Source organism: Sipha flava, unplaced genomic scaffold (genome assembly GCF_003268045.1).
Source record: "Sipha flava isolate LNK unplaced genomic scaffold, YSA_version1 326_pilon_pilon, whole genome shotgun sequence".
NCBI lineage: Eukaryota > Metazoa > Arthropoda > Insecta > Hemiptera > Aphididae > Sipha > Sipha flava.
Window position 1 is genome coordinate 142900 of NW_020273012.1, and position 19344 is coordinate 162243.

Genomic DNA, 19344 nt, shown 5'->3' on the forward strand with positions numbered 1-19344 from the left:
TTTTTTCAAAAACCGGTAATCCGAATAAGTTGCATTTTTGTACTCTTTCGCCAGTGCTTCACCATTATTTTGAAAACTGTTAAGAATTCAAAAAATTACTTACTGATTAACTAAACTGCACCAACTAAACAACATTAAATGTATAGAATAAATTATATTCTATTAGAAAAAAATTGATGATCAGAGTAATCATTCTGCAGGTCGAAATCTTCTAAAAATACACAAAAATAAATAAATATATAAAAATACGCAACATGATAAATCCAATACATTTTCGATTTGTTCATTGGAAAATTGTTTTTCGCTTCCCCCTGTTAAATTTTCACTTACCTCATCTTCATCTCAAACGAAATTATTTTGAAATCAATAATGGACAGTGCCACAGAGGTAAATTATTGCAATTGGAAATACCTATCTATAGTACACAGTTATTACTTATCACTACATACACGGCCGTACTGGAAAAAAAATTTGGAGGGAGTCTAACATTATTATTTAATACAATTTATAGTTAATAAACTATATTCACCGCTAAAATGTTTCTACTTTTGAAAATTTCGGGGGGAGGGGGTCCGGACCCCTGGATCCCTCCCAGTTACGGCATTGGTTACAATGTTTATTGAACCCTGCAACTCAAATAAATTGTAGGTGTACTTATGATTTTTCTGTATACTGTATTTTTTTTTTTGTTATTTCAAGAATTATGTTAGAGTGACGAGGTTTTTTATCCTAGTAGCTAAAGGTGACATAAACGAGAAAAAATATGAGAATCACTGATATATAGCTATAAGAGGGCCTCAACAATTTTTTTTGCTAAAGTACAACTAAAAGAGTTGAAAACCGCTAGTCTATACTTAAATTTATCTTTTGAAAATAAATGCTGTGTACAGTTATAATTTATCAACATAAATTGATTTAAATGCAATTGCTATATTCGAAATTCACTGATACAAAAATCTTATAAATGTTTAATTACAACATTATTTTCATATAAAGTACCGTAAAATATAATTTTATCTTTTTTTTGAATTACTGCAAAAATACTATATGAATCACTAAATGCAAGAAGAGCACATGTCCACATTTTAAAATTTTTCAGAAGAGACAAAAAAGGTCACATGTCTAGGACATACGCCGTTTTTGCATTTAACACAAAATATCATTTTATAATATGCCAGTAAACTGGACATGTATCCCGTTTGCACAGAACAGTGTAATTGTTGAATCTAAACAAAAATCTGTAAAAATGTAATTTTATGAAAATTATGGACATGTGCCCTTCTTGGATTTAGTGATTTATATATTTATTTATAAAAATAATTTTAATAATAATGTATATCACAATTTCACATCATGTAATTAATATCAGGTAATATATAATCATAACATAATCAGGTATATTAATATAATAATCAACAACATGCCGACTACATAATGAAATAAAAATAAATTTATATTTGTCACCCAAAAACTATTCTATAGGACTTTAAAATATTAATTTTATTTAGTGAAATGGCCAGTTGATGAAAACAATTTCATTGAGTGAAAAGTTTTATGTTTATATATAATAACTTATTTCAACAATATGGATTATCCGTGTATTAGGTACCTATGAGTTGTAACAATTTAAAAAATTGTAATAAATATTCAATAGTTTTACTTAAATTTTACTCCAATATAGACAAACACAAATTCAGGAACTATGCGTCCAATAATTTACCAAACCATTTCAAATAATATATTTCGACCCGATAAAGTATTTATTTGTTCTCTCGATACGTTAGTTACAATTGGACATCTTATACTATGTTTTGTACACAATAAAAGCCAAAAGGTAAGTGCTTAGTTCACTATATTAAGGGGCGTATACGAGGCCCAAGAAATTGCACCGAGTCTATAAACCGTTTTTATACTCAATAACATCCAACCCTCTAGGAAAGTTGTAATAGTTACACATAGGCAGAAAGCCATTTACTTTCCGTCTGCGGACGAACCCATTCATTCACATTTCTACGTTGTTTCTTTACCTCATTTAAAATCTTTACCGAATTTTCCTAGATACAATAGCTTAATTTCCTGTCCGGAGTAAAACAAAACTCCTAATAATGATTGCGGGTTAGGTTCTTTATATTTGATATATTAAAAACATTCTACCGTATATTGGTACGAGTAAATGTAAATTATCAATATACATTTCAAGTTGTATGCATCATATAGAAGATAATTTTTGATAAAAAATATATAATATAATAAGAGATTATATGTATAATTTTATAATGTGTACGATCCGAAACTATGTAGAGGCATTAATGTTATAGGTCCTATAATATAGGAAATTAAACACATATCGGTTTTAAATCTGTATTATCAATTTAATGATAATTGAAAAGGATAACTTTGTAATTAATAATATTAAAAATAAATTGCTCTAAAATAAAACACTACAGCAATCTGTTTTATTGCTATAACAGTACATCCAGGCAGTTGGCGAAAATTCGATTACCGGATATTTGGGTTTGAAGAAAAAGTCTAATAACACGAGTATTAACGCGCATTAGGGACAATGATCCGTGGTAAAAACACGACAACAACAATAACATTGTTACGCGACCACTTAACCATTACACTAGTAACAATTACTGGGTACCGTAAAATACATCTTAGCATAGAATACACAACAGTAGAATGTAGTTTTAAAAAATAATTAAGTATAGTTATGCAGGTACGTGTACGAATTAGTATTGCGAATGAGTCGTGATCAAATTTAACTTCACTTCATAATATAACGATTGTACACGACAATAAACGTACATGATAACGACAGTGCACGTACATAATTTTTCTTCTTGAAACATATCGATTTGTCAATTAAGCATTATGCTGTAAAATCAAATTACTGTAAATAATATTTATTTTGTTAAAATATCGCATTGTTCAACGGATTATGCATGCCACAAAATATAATAATATTATTTTTGAAATAGTTTTCGTATTTTTTTTTCATTTTTTTTTTTTTTAGTTTCTTTTACGCGAAATTAATGAGTAATTTCTGAATATTTTCATCCGAGTTCGGCCAAGACAGAATTCAAATCTTCTTGTAATACTAGAGACATTTCTTTTTGCTTATTCACGTCATCGGTGAGTCGTTCTACGTTCGCTTTGAGCAAGTAATTTCCTTTTTTCAACGATGTCAACCGTCCTTCGTAGTATTTAAACCGACGGCACAAGTTGTCTTTTTTCTGTTCGGGAGTGGCTGATGCAGGAGCCTCTCCTTCGCTCTGCGGATCATCATCACTCTCTTCACTCTCCGATGATTCACTCTCCTGAAAATACAAACACGAAGTTTTTCATATTTTCTCTACCGAAATGTTTCAAAAAGAGTAAATTTACCTCCTCCGATTCTTCTTCTTCTTGTTCTTCTTCATCTTCTTCATCATCTTCAGTGTCTCTCATAAGTTTTGCCATTTTATCCACTTCTTTTTGTAGCATTTTGTATTTTTTTTTTTCGGCCTTTAGTTCCGTTTGTTTCTTCGTCAATGCTTGTTTAAGTATTTTTCGTTCTTTAACCGCAGACATCTGTTTGTCTTTAACGGCTTTTAATTTAACTTCTAAGAGTTTCAATTCTCTAGCTGACCTACGAGCTTCATCGATTTCCTGTGACGCATCACTAGAACCATCATCAGAGCTGTCTTCTTCCTCCTCTTCCTCTTCTTCTATCTCTTCTTCCTCAGATAAATGTTCGACGGATGGCATAACAGACAACTTTTTCATAGAAATCGTTCGAGGAATTGGCTGTTGAGACACCACTTTGTTCGACAAAGCAGCTTTTAATTCTAATTCTAGTTTCTGATTTCTAAGCCAAGCACATTCCAATTTTCGTCTAGTGCTATCTAGTTCTTCTGCAGTCACGTGATATTTTTGTTCCATGTCTTTAACAATACGATCAGCTTCTAATGCTTCTTCTTTTAATTTGTTGATGAGCTATAAAAACGGTCCATTACATTATTTTAATTTAATATTATTAATAAACCATCTACATATTTTACTATTATTATTAGTATTTAGAATTTCATACTTGTCTACACTCTTAAATGATCGCATAATATATAACAAATTGATCTATGAATCATTGAACTCAAAAATAATATTTTATTTTGATTGCTTTGGCAAATATTTTAAAGTGAGACAATTTATTTTAAATTTTCAAATCATAAAAAAATACTAATACTGTAACGGTTTATTATTTTTATATTTTACTGATTTTATTGTTTGTGTGATTATAGTTTTTTAAAATTGTTAGATAAAAATTTGAGTTGCAATAAATATTTAAATACAATATTTAATAATAATATTTCATACATCACGATCACTTGAAATATATTCATTCATCTGGTTATTATTGGTCAAGGTTTAAACTAGATAGGGATTTTATTATAAGCATTTAAGAGCATTTAAATAAAGTGAAGTGAAATGTAAATGTAAAGTGAAGCATAAGTTGAAAATATTAAAAGTGTATTTTCGTATATGTGCATATTTTACTTATTAATAAATTATATTACTAGGTATTGAATTTGAGTACGAAAATATTGAATTCTGGATATTATTTAAATGGTATCTATTAATTTCTATTAATACTTAAAAGATAGTAATATTTCACCAAAAAAAAAATTACATAAAATAAAATGAAAGAAGGGATTATTGTATGTCTATCTTTTTACACGACTAATAAGTCCTTTGTCAATAACTCTCAGAAAATTGGCCTAGGGCTTTGTCAAATTTAGCACCGGTCATATTCTTAATCATTGATACATACCTGTTGGTCTGAATCTGATCTCGCCTGGGGTCCTGAAGTGCTCGACTTATCTTTAAGTTCTTCTTGTAGGTTAGAAACTCTAGCTAAAAGCCTTTTATTCTCTCGTTCTAAGGCCTCTTTGCTTCGTAATTCTAACGCTAGCATTTGTTTGGCTGATTGCAAATCATCTCTCACCTACAAATCAATTAGTTAATAGAAAAATAAACTAACTGAATTAGTGTTAATAACTAAACTAACTTTATCAATATCATCAAGTTCGTCGGGTTCTGCTGCAGCGGCCACGACATCAGCCATCGACACGGACTTTTGTATTTTTTCTACAATAGATTCTTGTCTTCTAAATTTTCTCAGACCTATATGTAAATTTAAAATGTACTAATATTTATAAGTTTATAAAACAGATAAAAATTTACAATCTATGGTTTTTTATCAACTAAATAAAATATATTAAAAAAATTATTTTTTGAAAACTCAAATATATTTAATAAATTCCAATAAGATAACTCTCAAAGTTTTGAACTATATAAGTTTAACTATATATTATTCTAGAATTTTTATAAAACTAGTAATAATTAATAGATTGTCTATTTCTGGCTATATTTACTATTAATATCTATAATTAGGGAACGAATTTATATGTAATAAAAATACAGAAATATATACATATATATGTAAGTATAGTTTATAAAATATGTGCTAAAAACATCCAAGTATGTAGGAAAGAAATTTAATTAAAAAAAAAAAAAATTATAATTATTAAATTATCAAAATTATTTGTTACATTAAATTATTACAATATCTTTTAAATTATCAAATATTAAATGTCACCCATTAGATCTGAAAATATTTTTAAAACGGCTAAATTATCGTTCCACATCAACCTACATCGGTTGATTGAAGCATATTTGAAGCGCATATTATCAGAAAGCGATAATTCCAAATTTTTAGAAGTGTGTCTGCCACTCATTACTTGATTTAATATCATTGATTGATTTAAAATCAATATAGCCTGGAATTTTTTTCTGTAATAGCATGAATTTTCTTTTTTACAATATCTCCTATTGGTCCGCTTACGAGTTTTAATTTTTCAATCGTTAATTCGACAATTTTCATACTATCATTTAAGGACATATTTTTGTTTCTAATTTTGTAAATTTATGTGAAATAAAGTTAAATTCACTGAGATGAAAATTAAATTAGTTTTCAATTTTTCATTTTGCATTATATTTTGAGCTTTTCTAATAGCAATAGAAGTTACTAAATCTAAATTTGAAATAATTTCTTGTATTTTCGTACGAAGAAGATGTATGAATGATATGATAAAATATGTTTAAAAATATTTTCAAATTAGTGAAATATGTAAAAATATGTAAAATTAAAGTAGCATCATAATTATAGGAATGATTTAAATCATGAACATTTCTTATCGAATCTTAAATATCTCGTTTTAATAAAAAAAATAATAAAAAATTTACACATAAATCTGATCCTTAGTTATAATTAACAAATAAAATGTTAAATGAAAAATGTAATAAATATTTAATAATTTAATAAAATTATGACTATGTATAATTATTAATTTGTTCATATTTCAGACCACTAACTACTGTTCTTATATCATATAATTAGGGAACGGATTTATATGCACCAAAGATCATCAAAATATGCTCCAAAAAATGCTAACAATATGATACAAAATATGCACTTAAAATTAAATTAAAAATATATTTTTTTTTAATTATGTAAAAATTTCACAAATATTGTAATAAAAAATTAAAACATTGATTTTAAAAATATCTTGATGCTTATTTACGTATATCTGTAAACGACTCATAATTAGTGTTTTTTCTTTTGGCATTTTAAGGTTAGGAACGAATAATAAAAAAAAAAAAATCACTAGACACAAAAACTGCGACAGTTTTATGCGTAAAAATATATGCACGAATACATGCACTGACTGATTTGTTTCCGTAATTCCGTCAAGTTCAAGTGTTTAACTCTATCATATGGATATATCTATATTAATATAATTTGTATATAGTTGTTTATTACATACGAGTATTTCATTTTATTTTTGGCTATAATAAACGGTCTTTATTTCATCTATATTATGTGGCTATAAACATGAAAATATAAGGTAAAAAAATATATGCACTATGAATAAAATTATGCACTATAAAACTACAAATATGCAAAATAAGCAAAATAAAATTAATGTTATTTTAATATGAATGATCAAAATCGAGGACAATTCTCATCAGATTTCAAAAAATGTAATCCAATACATATATGCATTTACATATAAATCCGTTCCTTACATACAATTTTGAAGATAAATCTTTATGAAAAATATATATTTAGAGCAATTATTTTTTCATTATTTAATTCGCAGGATTTTTATATTTTTTATTTTTATATGATAAAATCAAATTGCATTTTTTGTAATACTAAAATAACTATATGTGTTTTTAATTATATTTATATGTAAAATAAAAAAAAATTTTATTAGCCTTATAAATTATTCAGTGCTGTGATTAATCTCTACTTAAAATATTAAATACAATGTTTTGATATACTAATTTACCTTCTATATAAGGTTTGCTCTTGTCGTTCGTTTTTACTTTACGAAGCTTAACACCATGCTGAATGTCTTTCAGTAGTTGGTGGTGATCTGTTTCTTCTGCTTTCGTTTCGGATTCATATAAGAACTATTTAAAACAATTGTTGTGATATTATTTCCTGAGTATAGATCATGTTGAATATTATATTTACAATTTAATGATATTCATTCAAAAAACTTGCATAAATTGGTAATGAATTAAAAAAAAAAAAAACAATAAGTACTTACCTGTCCTTTGGACTTGGTACTTGATATAATTGGAGCACTGCGATCATTACACTCGACATGTTTAAGCTTTTTACCACTTTCAACTTCTTTCATCATGTCCGACCAGTCGGGACGTCTTCTTGGTCGACTTCGTAGAGATTCCAACTTTTTCATTTTTTCTGGCGTTAGTGGTTTTACTGCTAAACAATTTTGAATATTAACACTTATTAGTTCTAATACCTGTTGTAAAATTTAACAAGAACACGCCACGCTCAGATACATAAATGACAATAGCAATTTATATAAACGGCTTATTCATTCTTATCGAACTTACTAGCTAATCTAATTAAACTTTTTTATTGGAACATTTCCAACACTATATTTGCATTCATTATAGTCATCAACATTACGGTATAGACTCATATCTATATATTGACATTTTTTGACCTTCAGTTTACAATATTGCTTTTTTCCCTTTTGGGCTGATGAAAAATTACATAATTTTGTTACATTATGGATAATTATAGTGACATTTTTTCATTTTTCGTAATTATGTATAGACTAATGATTATCATATCAACGAATACATACAAATTAAATTTCCTATACATTGTCTTATAGTTCGTTAAGTTATCAATTGTTATAAAATAATTTACCTACCTATATAATAAATAAAACTTCTATTAATGAGTTAACTAATATGTAATATAAATAATTATATAAATTATAAACAAATAAATAAAAAAACATCGTATTAAAATGAACAAATTTATATATATTTTGTTTCATATAATTTCACATAATTCAAATTGATCTAACTTGTTTGGGCTATGGCCAATTAAGAGATGTTTGAAGGAAGCCTTTCTGTGTCCGACCTAGATCTTATTTTATTATATCATTCATTAGTTAGAATTTATCCAAATTATTTTTATTGTAAGTTTTAGAAATTTTACACCAATAATGATTTATATACAAAAATCAAAATACTATCAATTTTTAAATAATTAAAATAAACTATATAAATATTCTAGTAACAATAAGACCAACAATCTAGTTTAAAACTGTATATTAAATGGCACTACAGTGCACATTTTAAAAATGATTGATTGGGTTATAGTGATTTTCCGATTATACATTTTCAATTTAATTGCTTTTAATTGAACAAGAATATTTTAATTTAACAAACTCGGTTTAAAAAAAAATGTTATTTGAATGTATATCATGGACATAAATAAATAGTTGTGGGTGGTAACATTTATAAATAAGTACTATTAATAAAAATATATATTTATCACACTCATTTTCATTAATGAATTTGTTTTTATTTATACAATAATTATAAAAACGAACATTTTAAATTAGTTATAAATTAATAATAATGACTTTCGTTAAATCTAATATTTTCACAAATTAATTTTTATCTTTTTTTTACTATGTTTTGTTTTCTTTAAAATTGTAATCGATGAATAAAATATATTAAATATTTAAGATGTAATTCTTATGTCTTTTTTTTATTTTAAAATAAAACTTATAATAATAAATTCATAAAGCAACTATTTTCACCAATATTTATTAAACAAAACAATTTTACTCGTTATTATTATTACGTTTTTTTACAATCTATTTAATATATTAATATTCTAAACGACAATACATTTGAAATCAAAAATATACAAGGCCATATACTGCACTGGAAATAATGATTTGAGAAAATATCAATTACTTGAAACTTTCATTAACTTTGAAACTCTTTCCTATTCATATTTAATCGCGGAGTTTCTTATAAAACTGTGATTATAACGATAGGGTCGGATTTATAAGTGTTCTAAAAAAACTAAGACTGCTACAAAATGCCAAAATATCTATGACGTCCACAGATTTTTTTAAAATTTATTTTTTCATGTCAAATTGATATAGAAACCGAAAAAAACTTTTTTTTATTTTTTATATTATACTTCCAAGTCTTTTTTTCACTCTTTCATCGCTTATAACCTACTGAATGAAGTATTAAACTTCTAACCAAACGTGAACTAATTGATAAATAAATCGAAGTGATGGATAAATACTATTATTTGATTCCACCAACATGCAACCGTGTAAAGACCGAAATCCCTCCATAGACCACTTCACTAGAAAAAAATACCATAATATCATGTATATACAATAAAAAAAAACAATATACCTAAAGATTATATTTAACTTTACTAGTAAAACATTGTCTGAAACCAAACCTTTTTTTTTATATCATTGCAATTATCAATTAGATATTTAAATAATGTGTCTTGTACATATGATAAATAAGGTATATATTTTTACATTTTACTTTTTTCTAAAAACTATCACTAGTATTCAAATACTTAAAATTCTAAGGTTTTTTTTTATAGGAAAAGTATCGAAAAGTTCGAGGTCTATCTAAATCTTATCAAAATTAAATTGCTCACTTAATGAGTTTATACAATAACGGTTGTTTTTAGGCGATTTCATTGCTATGAAATACATGGAGCTGTATGTAGTTATAAACAGTGGCGGTTATTATCCATTTACGATACGTGTATAGAATTTAATAAAATATTTTTAAATATCTACCCTTTCAGAGCATCCAAGTACTTTTTTGGGGTACCTAAAAGACATTCCGGCGGTCCTCTTCCAGACTCTGAAGTCAGGAAAATATTCAACCCTACAAAACGTGCCATGTTTGCACTTGTAGAACCACTGATAAATTATGTCTAACAGTCGATACATTTGGATGGTCGCCACTAGTACAGGCAATTGCGACAATAAACGGATAAAACCGCTAATTGACGTGTATTATTGTTCTCCTGTTACGTACATTCTATATGGAAAATCGGATGCAGTCACGTTGCGTTCCTTACTTAAGGGTGGGCCGTTGTTGGAACTAGCCGAACCAGAAGGCGGCGGCGGCGGCGGCGGCGGCGGCGGTGGCCCAGGCGGCATGTTTCTCTGTTGCGGGGATGGAGGTGGTGGCGGTGGCGCTGACGGTAATGTCGGGCGTTGGGGCGGAAGACCAGAAGATGAAGGACCGTTGGCAGAATCCTGTGTCTCCTTCGTCGAAGCCGGGGGTTTCGACGACATGGTGGTAGTGGCGATGGTGGTTTTTTTCGCTTTTTCTGGGACCGGTGCTACAACGGGTTGCTTGTTGTTAATTTGCAACGGGCCTTGAGAATCAATCTAAACAAATGAAAACAAACGCTTGTGGTTACTTCCCCTGGTCGGACGGGTCGCGCGGTACACGTAATATAATATGCATAAATTATGTACGTATGTATCACCAAGCTAATAAATTATCTACTTGACCCCCGCGGCGGCAATAATGCTGTGGTAACTCCGCGGTCATAAATCATAATACGCAACAACGACAATTACTTCTGTACCGCGGCGGCCGCGGTTATATCAATTATAGTAACAATAACAATAACGGTATAACAATACCATTCAATTTAAACCAAATTTCTCAAATGCAATCGTAAATTCGAATCGCTAACTATATCATACGCATACGCAGCTGAAAAGGCTCAGCGCTGTACCATTTTATAGCAACAATATATAGAAGCTTAACCTACCCCAGTGGTGTATTTACGGGGGGGTCCCAGGTCTCGACCCCCCCCCAGAAAAAAATTTAAAAAGTCAAAAAAACTTGGTATGTAGGTACCGAGAAAGAGAATATTAATTTTATATTATGGGTTTTTTTTACTTTGGTTTAACTTTTGGTTATTTTTGTCGCGTTGTTTGATATTGAAATTAAAATTCCGAGATTAACAAAAAAACAAACTAATAGATGCAATATACCATTAAATACTCCGGAACAATATTATCGAGCATCAATTTGTATTCCTTATCTTGACAAATTTATTACAGAGTTAGAAGAAAGGTTCAATGTTCATTGATCGATTTTATCAGGTTTCGATTCTCTATTTAGGGAAAATGGTCCCATCGAAGATATTATAATTCTTTCAAATAAATATATTGAAGATTTGTAGAATGATGGATCTCAAAATCAAATTATTGAAGCAGAATACAAATTATGGCAGAGAAAACTCATACAAACAACAGAGAAACCAAATAATGCTCTAGAGGCTATGGCTATGTGTAACCAGTCAATTTATCCAAACATATTTAAACTTCTTCAAATCTTAGTCACGCTACCTGTTTCCTCTGCAACAAATGAAAGAACATTTTCAAATTTAAAAAGAATAAAAACGTATCTAAGGAATTCCATGTCCGAGGTAAATTATTATAAACTTAAAAAAATATTCTTGTTATTTACAAATTACAATTAAACACTTTGTTTATTTTTTTGTTTATAGGGAAGATTGAACGGTTTAGCGATGTTATCAATAAATAAAAACTACTCAATAAAACCGGAAGAAGTTATTGTAGAACTGGCGAGGAAAAAAAGACGTTTACCTTTTTTATTATAAAAAACTATTAATTTGTATTAATAAATCATAATAGTAGTGAAATATACATAATTTAATATAAATAATATAGTTGTTACATATTTACATCATAACTCGTATGTGTTTTTTTTTTATATTATAAACTTATAGGTACTTAATATTTAGACCCCCCCCCCACAAAAAATTTGAAAATACGCCACTGACCTACCCTATATGCACATATGAATGCGAATTTTCTTTTGATTTATTTTCATGATACTCTAAAACTATTCCTTCCAAACGGCAGATAATTTGATATCGTCAACATTTGATTATTGTATTGTGTAAAGATGATTCGTTTAGTGCAATGAAATCTAATGAATTGCACTCCATCGGTTGTCCGTCTCATCTATTAAGTTTATTTTATTTCTTTTAATTAACGCCGCAAATAATCGAATTTTTTTTTGATTTTTCACAAATCTCATTAACGATTTAAAAAAGTTCATGATAGTCGGATAAGTGCATTTTTAATAACGGTTACTTTATATGAATTCTCTAGTTTTATTTACATGAAATTTGTTGAATCATGATATTTTTAATTAATTGCCCGCGAAAAGGAGTCTATGCCGATTCCCTTATATTTATAAATACATATTGGAGTTTACTTATATTTAAATTCAAATGGTATAATGATATCGTGTTTCCAAATTGCACTTAAAGTAGAAATATTATTATAATCCAATTATTTCAGTTTTAAATCGTTTAATATAATAAAATAATAATTTCTTACCTTAGGTACGATTTTTATCTCAGTAACTTTTCTTCCTTCGGTAGGTCCGACTTTTCTCAATTTAAAATGTTTCACTTCGTCAGTCTATTAAAATGAAATGAAAAAAAAAATAGCAACACGTAGTATTTATTTTCAAACACTATTAAGTGCATTTATTTAAAATGCATTGCAAAATAATATATAAATAATACCGCATCCGGTTGGTCGAGAGTAGTGGCAGACTTATCTTTAGTTCTCCATGGTACAGTAGCTTTCGGCACAGGGTTAGGTCCATCTTTCACCCATGGAGGTCGATATGTCGTTCTTTGAGTGTTGCCTGACATTAAAAAACACTAAACTAGCAACAAACACGATAATTATAAAAATAATAACACTTAATGAGAAGAGAGAATAAATAATATTGAAATGGTATATTATATTTTACTAGATTGGAAGGAAATTCGTTAAAAACGGAGAAAAACAGAATGACTGGCAGTAGTGAACTGGATGGCTTAAAAATAGAATTTATTATTAAGGTGTGGGAAGATATTTCTCACAGTTTGGCGACATTCCATATCAAACACATAGTATGTATTTATATATACATATATATAAAGAAAAAAGTTGTATATATACACGTCTCAATGAAACTGAAGTAAAAAGTAAAAATTATACATCATAACACAAAAATATTATATTTTTAAATTATACAATATTACATAATTCACGAAATAAATTAATAATTGTATTATTTAGTTTCACAATAATAATAATTTAAATTGGATTATTATTTGAAAATATTTGAAACACAGCTTTGCTAATAGTTGGTCCAACGGACTTGATCGGTATACCATAGGATATATTTGCCAGTAAAAGTGGATCGCCAGATCTTATAAATGCATTTATCAGTAATTTTGGACTAGGGTATTGCTTGACGATTGCAAATGCTTTATGAATGGACAATCCTCGGATCTGAAGTAATTGTCGTATCAACATATCTCGTACAGTCAAATTCTGTAAAATAAATAAACTTTGTTAAAAATAATCTTTTTTTTTAATCAATTGTATATATACCTTGTTTTTTGCAGAACTTGATGAAAATTTTTTGAAAGACATTAATTTTACAGTGTCTGAAGAATCGCCATAACCTGAGTCAACTTTATCTATATGAGTTGTAAGTATTTTGTTCTATTAAAATAAAGAATATTGATCAATTACCAAACAAATTATGATCAATATCAAATAGTATAATTAGTATAATTATAATTACTTTATACATATTATTAAGTATATTGGAAAAATTTGCAATATATCTCATGGACTCCAAATGATTTTCTGTACGGACTACTGTAAAACCATCGATGACCTCTGTATTTGCCAATGCTTGTTGCAAATGAGATATCGGTAATCCATGATATTTTTTTTCATGTTCAACTAAGTATATTTTGTTTTCAAGTCCGCATTGTTTTAATCTAAACTATATATATATTACAATTTAGTTATAATTACATAATATTTAGTGAATAAAAAATACTTGCTTTCTGTTCATGAAAACGACCATCTTGAATACTACCTGATAGATCATCTAATCGTTTTCGTTCTAATATATATGGTAACATAAGTTCTCTTCCATTTTTATCACGACAAATCCAAGCAAAATCTCCAACGCTCAAGCGTCTCATCTCAAAAACTACATTTAAAGATGATAATTCTGAAGTAACTTTGTTCATGTTGGTTTTCCTATTGTGAAAAACAAACAAGAAAACAATGTAGAACATATTTTTCAAAACTTATAGCATAAGTATATATTATAAATAATTATAAATATATAAATATTAGTTACATATTACAACTAACAATTATAGTATATATTAGTAATATATTATCAAATATTACACATACCGTAAACTACTTGATTCACCAGTATCAATGAGCAACACAATAGTAAACTCATTTGGCCACAAAACAATCTTTTCATGTTCATCAGTAATAGAATTAATCATCTATTTAAAAATTATTAAATTAAAATATACAAAGTATTTTATTAAACTTCAATTATATTATAAATAATTTTAAACATAAATTGTAATTTATTTTTAGTTTAAATTTAAAATGCATAGTTTACTCAACAATGATAAGCTAACTGAAAATAAATGTAATTTTTCTAAATGATTAATAGTATTGTAGAATTAGTATTGTCACTATGTATGACTTATATAAGCCATAATTTATAACATTTAAACTATTCCAATTTGGAAAATTGTGTACCTTTTCAAATGTTATAGTTAAGATGAATTAGAGTAGACATTTTACTAAACAATTTTATAATAGTACTTTATTTTTTAATTTTACTTACAGGTAAGTCTTTGTCATCCAAAGAAATTACTGAATTTGGTTTTTTAGTACTTGTTGAAGGTTGTAAATCATTAAAAGTTTTCATATTTTCAGATGTATCAACAATCATATTTTCATCTATAATCAATAATTTTAATTAATATAGGAAATGTAACAAATATCAAAAAGTATTTCTAGCATTACCAATATCTAAAGATAATTTATTATGATCTTCAAGTTTTTTATCTAATTTAGAACATAATTTTGGACCAAAAAATTTTAGTATTAAACATTCTTTTCCACTCTTTAATGGCAATGGATATTTTTGCAATGAACTTAATGCCTGTAACAATATATTAATTATATTATACAGATATTTTATGATTAACAAAATTAAATGTTTTCTTTCTACATATATGTACAGTTTTTTCAAGTATAAATTGTGTTTACCCTTTTTTTTAACAACTAATCAAAATAAAAATATTAACATAATATGAAAAAGTATAATATAATATATAGGCATAAGTATAAAAATAATTAGAAAACAAATTTTTAACTTACCCGTCGATAACCGTGACGAACTTCCAAGTTATTTTCAGTAGCTTCTTTTAACCATTCGGAAATCCATTTTTCAAACAACGGATTGGCTTTTTTGCGAACCTTACTTGAAGCTGTTTTCTCTGACATTTTAAAAATTAAAAAAAAAACCTGGATACTATATTATGAATTATTATAACATATAACCGTTATACTATGATCAAAAAATAAATAAGCATAAATGATTATAAAGAAGTAAATATTTGCAGAAAAAGCAATGAAATATTTGCAATTTTGTGGGAAAAAATGTTTAATGTGACATGATTTTTAATTTTTCAGTTTGAAAAATTCAAAAGTTCTTATCAAATATAGATTAAGGTGATAACAGGATATTGAGTGCAACGGAGTGCGTTGGTTACATGATGATACCAATCGTTATCGTACAAAGCTCTCATAGTATTCAAGAATAATGTCGAGTACTAAAACAGTGAAATACTTTGTAGTCGATTTTTTTTTTTTTTATAGCTTGCAAATTATGCGCGAACCTTATTCTAATAATGACCTAATTTGCTCGATTTTCAAGAAAATATTTATCTTATCAAAAAAAAAAAATCACTTCAGCCTCAACTATTGTTTGTATTGGCAAAAATGTAAAAACATTATTGAAAATGTTATATAATTGATAAAATTGTCTGAAAAAAAACATACAATTCATTGACGTCATGATTATACAGAAATTATGGATTCCAGATTGAGTTTAGCAAAAAGATATATTTTTTTTAATTGGCAGTTTATATTCAGCAGTCTTAATCGGACGAAAATGTTACGCTCACAACAATATCTAGCAGTGCTAATAATCAAAATTAGAATGCTGCGACATATACCTACACGAATCTCGTAAAAATATTCAGTCACACACCTCTCACGGATGTAATGATTCACGTCGGTATGCAAATAATCTTGTCAATGTCACCGAATCCAATGTCTATGACGTGCTGTGGCAGCAATGTATATTTTATTTTATATTTATAACGTATATGAATCATATCGTTGCAGATACTTGTTGATGGTCAATGGTGATCAATGGGTAATAAATAGGTTGTACTCAGGCAGCAGTGCTGGCCGGCCCTAGAGGAAGGCAAGCCGTGCGATCGCACCGGGCCCCGCGCTTATTTGGGACCCCCTCAAATTGTGTATTACGAATATCAATTTATCTATAAGTAAAAATAATATAGTTCCAGTACGCAAATCGCAACCCGTGTGGTCTTGTGGTTTTCTCAGGAAACGGGTTGTTATCGACGAAAATTAAGACGGTACCAATTACGCATAGCTTTGAAGTATTGCACTTGTAAAATTGTTTATCGTCAACGACGGTACGAAGTATTATTTAGTTATATAATAACATGAACAAACGTAGATTTTTATAAACAATTAATAAATCAATAAATTAATATATATATGGGGCCCCGCAAAATTCTGCACCGGGCCTCGAAAACCGTCGAACCGGCACTGTCAGGCAGTTGTTTGAACCATAACGCGTAATCTATAATAATGTACGCAATATAGTTTACACATAATATTGGTTATTAAATTATTATTTATATGCTATAAAAGCTTATAATGTAAACTATAATGTAGGTACTTCCGTAGACAATTTAAAATGTGTACTCAATGCCGACTAACGTATCACGTGCTCTAAAAGGTCACAATTTCGATTAAGTTTTAGATTTATCTGAAAGATTTTCTTTTCCTGATGATTCGGAACATACAGTGTCGCAATTATGAATTCTAAGACTCGTGTGCAAGGATTTATTTTGAGGCCCCAAATTAATATTACATTTTTTTACTTGATCTTTGTATGACTAGAGCAATTACTAGGTATTTTTAGTATTATAACTTCAATTGAATCATCTGTAATCTGATATATATATAGTATATTTCATATACTATACTAAATTATTATAGAAGAAGCTTGTATTATAAATTTTATAGTTAACTAAATAAAATAGTTATTTAATAAAAAACTCATAAAATATCCATAATCAATTTTAATAGAGGAATCACTAATTTTAACTCATGCATTTAATTCTTTTTTTTTTTTATTGATATCAACTGTTATAAAATTATTAAATATAATTAATATTATTAATCATAGTTTTATTTTTTTAATACAACCAATCAATTACAACATAATAATCAACAATTTATTAATTCGCCTTAAATTTAAATTATTTTAAAAAGTTTTTTTTTCTAGCATTTGCATGTCACAGTCTGTTATAATTTTATCAATATTGAGTTCTTGTATTCGTTTGTTTTCTATATTCAAAATGCTTATATTTTTCAATCAATCTTGAGATAAAGAATTACGAAGATAATTTTTTTATTATTTTATGCTTAGAATAGCTGCGTTCTGCAGACGCAACAGTTATTGGTAATGTTAAAAATAAAAGACATGCAGTTAATACATCTGGATAGCTTGAAGATAAATTCATTTCAATAATAAATATACATAAATCATTTATATTTTTAAGGTATTGAGATAAAATGATTGTTTTTAAGCGTACAACTTGCCGCGTGAAATCTACAGTAACGTCGCCACTAGTAATAACAGATAGGGTCCCTGCGAAAATGACTAATATTACACAAATTATGTTGTTATACTTTATAATATTATTTACGTAGTTCATATAATTTGTACGCCAATTAAGTCGAGGCCCTCAATAAGTGACTATAATCGATAATAGCAACATTACAGACAACAAAACTTCTAAATTGACTACTAAATACGTAAATTGAGTACCAGGTACTATTGAAATGTATATTATATATCGTATATATCGTATATTTATATATGTATATTGTATATCGATGAATTAGTATATAGACTATTCAAAAATTGTTCAAAATTATATAATGAACTATTACACTATTACTATTTACACTTCATTGTACAATATTAATCTTTTTCATGTTTCGCTCATTTATGTTTTACAACCTTTAATGACTTGACAATGCTATGTCAATGCATTTTAATATTTGGTTTTAGAGTGCAAAAATAGTAACCATTATGTGTAATCAGGGACGGCGCTAGGGTAGGGCAAATGGGATATTTTCCAAGGCCTCGCACTTTTGAGAATATTATCAAGGCCTTGCGTTTGACTCTAATAAAGACATTTAAAAGTAAATTTGTAATACAAAAAATATAGCAAATAAATTGGCTTCAGAAATAGATATCCCAGTTATTTTTAAGCGTTGTCGTATAAGGAAGGAAAAAAAGATGTTTTGTTATGAACATAACGATAAACCAATTTTAAATGAAGTAGATCGTTTTCATATTGATTATTTTCTAGTTGTTGTATCGATCAATAGAATCTATTAATAAACGTTTTGAACAGTTGAAATCATATTCGAATAACTTTAGATTTTTGTATCAAATAGGTAAAGTAAAAATTATGGAAAAGGATGAACTACAAAAAATATTGTAAATATTTACACTTAGTATTATTATCCGATGGTGATCTGAATGATTTGTAAGGACTTGACTTATATTCAGAACTACTTATTTTTCGTATGATGATTGATGACAATGCAACTCCACTTAAAGCTCTTAGTATTTTAAAAAAGACGAATGATTCATTTCCTAGCATATCTATTGCTTTAACAATCA

The 19344-nt window shown here is 27.5% G+C and overlaps 2 protein-coding genes across 3 annotated transcripts; both read right to left on the reverse strand.

The window, feature by feature from the left end:
• Positions 1-1739: 1739 nt before the first annotated feature.
• Positions 1740-13337, reverse strand: LOC112686860 (formin-like protein 14). Of its 2 annotated transcripts, none has more exons than XM_025559316.1 (9): positions 13019-13337; positions 12828-12911; positions 10514-10829; positions 7662-7837; positions 7398-7521; positions 5051-5166; positions 4814-4987; positions 3391-3981; positions 1740-3323 (listed from the first exon to the last, which is right to left on the reverse strand). In XM_025559316.1, exons 1-9 carry the CDS (start codon positions 13148-13150, stop codon positions 3060-3062), a joined length of 1977 nt encoding a protein of 658 aa, XP_025415101.1. In that variant the 5' UTR covers positions 13151-13337; the 3' UTR covers positions 1740-3059. The 2 variants fall into 2 exon arrangements, with proteins under 2 accessions (XP_025415101.1, XP_025415100.1); XM_025559315.1 differs by having other exon boundaries at positions 7662-7840; positions 13019-13330.
• A 200-nt stretch (positions 13338-13537) lies between these two features.
• LOC112686861 (crossover junction endonuclease MUS81) lies at positions 13538-16208 on the reverse strand. Its single transcript, XM_025559317.1, has 8 exons — positions 15702-16208; positions 15345-15483; positions 15163-15278; positions 14709-14809; positions 14345-14546; positions 14077-14283; positions 13881-13994; positions 13538-13820 (listed from the first exon to the last, which is right to left on the reverse strand). Exons 1-8 carry the CDS (start codon positions 15825-15827, stop codon positions 13581-13583), a joined length of 1245 nt encoding a protein of 414 aa, XP_025415102.1. The 5' UTR covers positions 15828-16208; the 3' UTR covers positions 13538-13580.
• Between the last annotated feature and the right edge of the window lie 3136 nt (positions 16209-19344).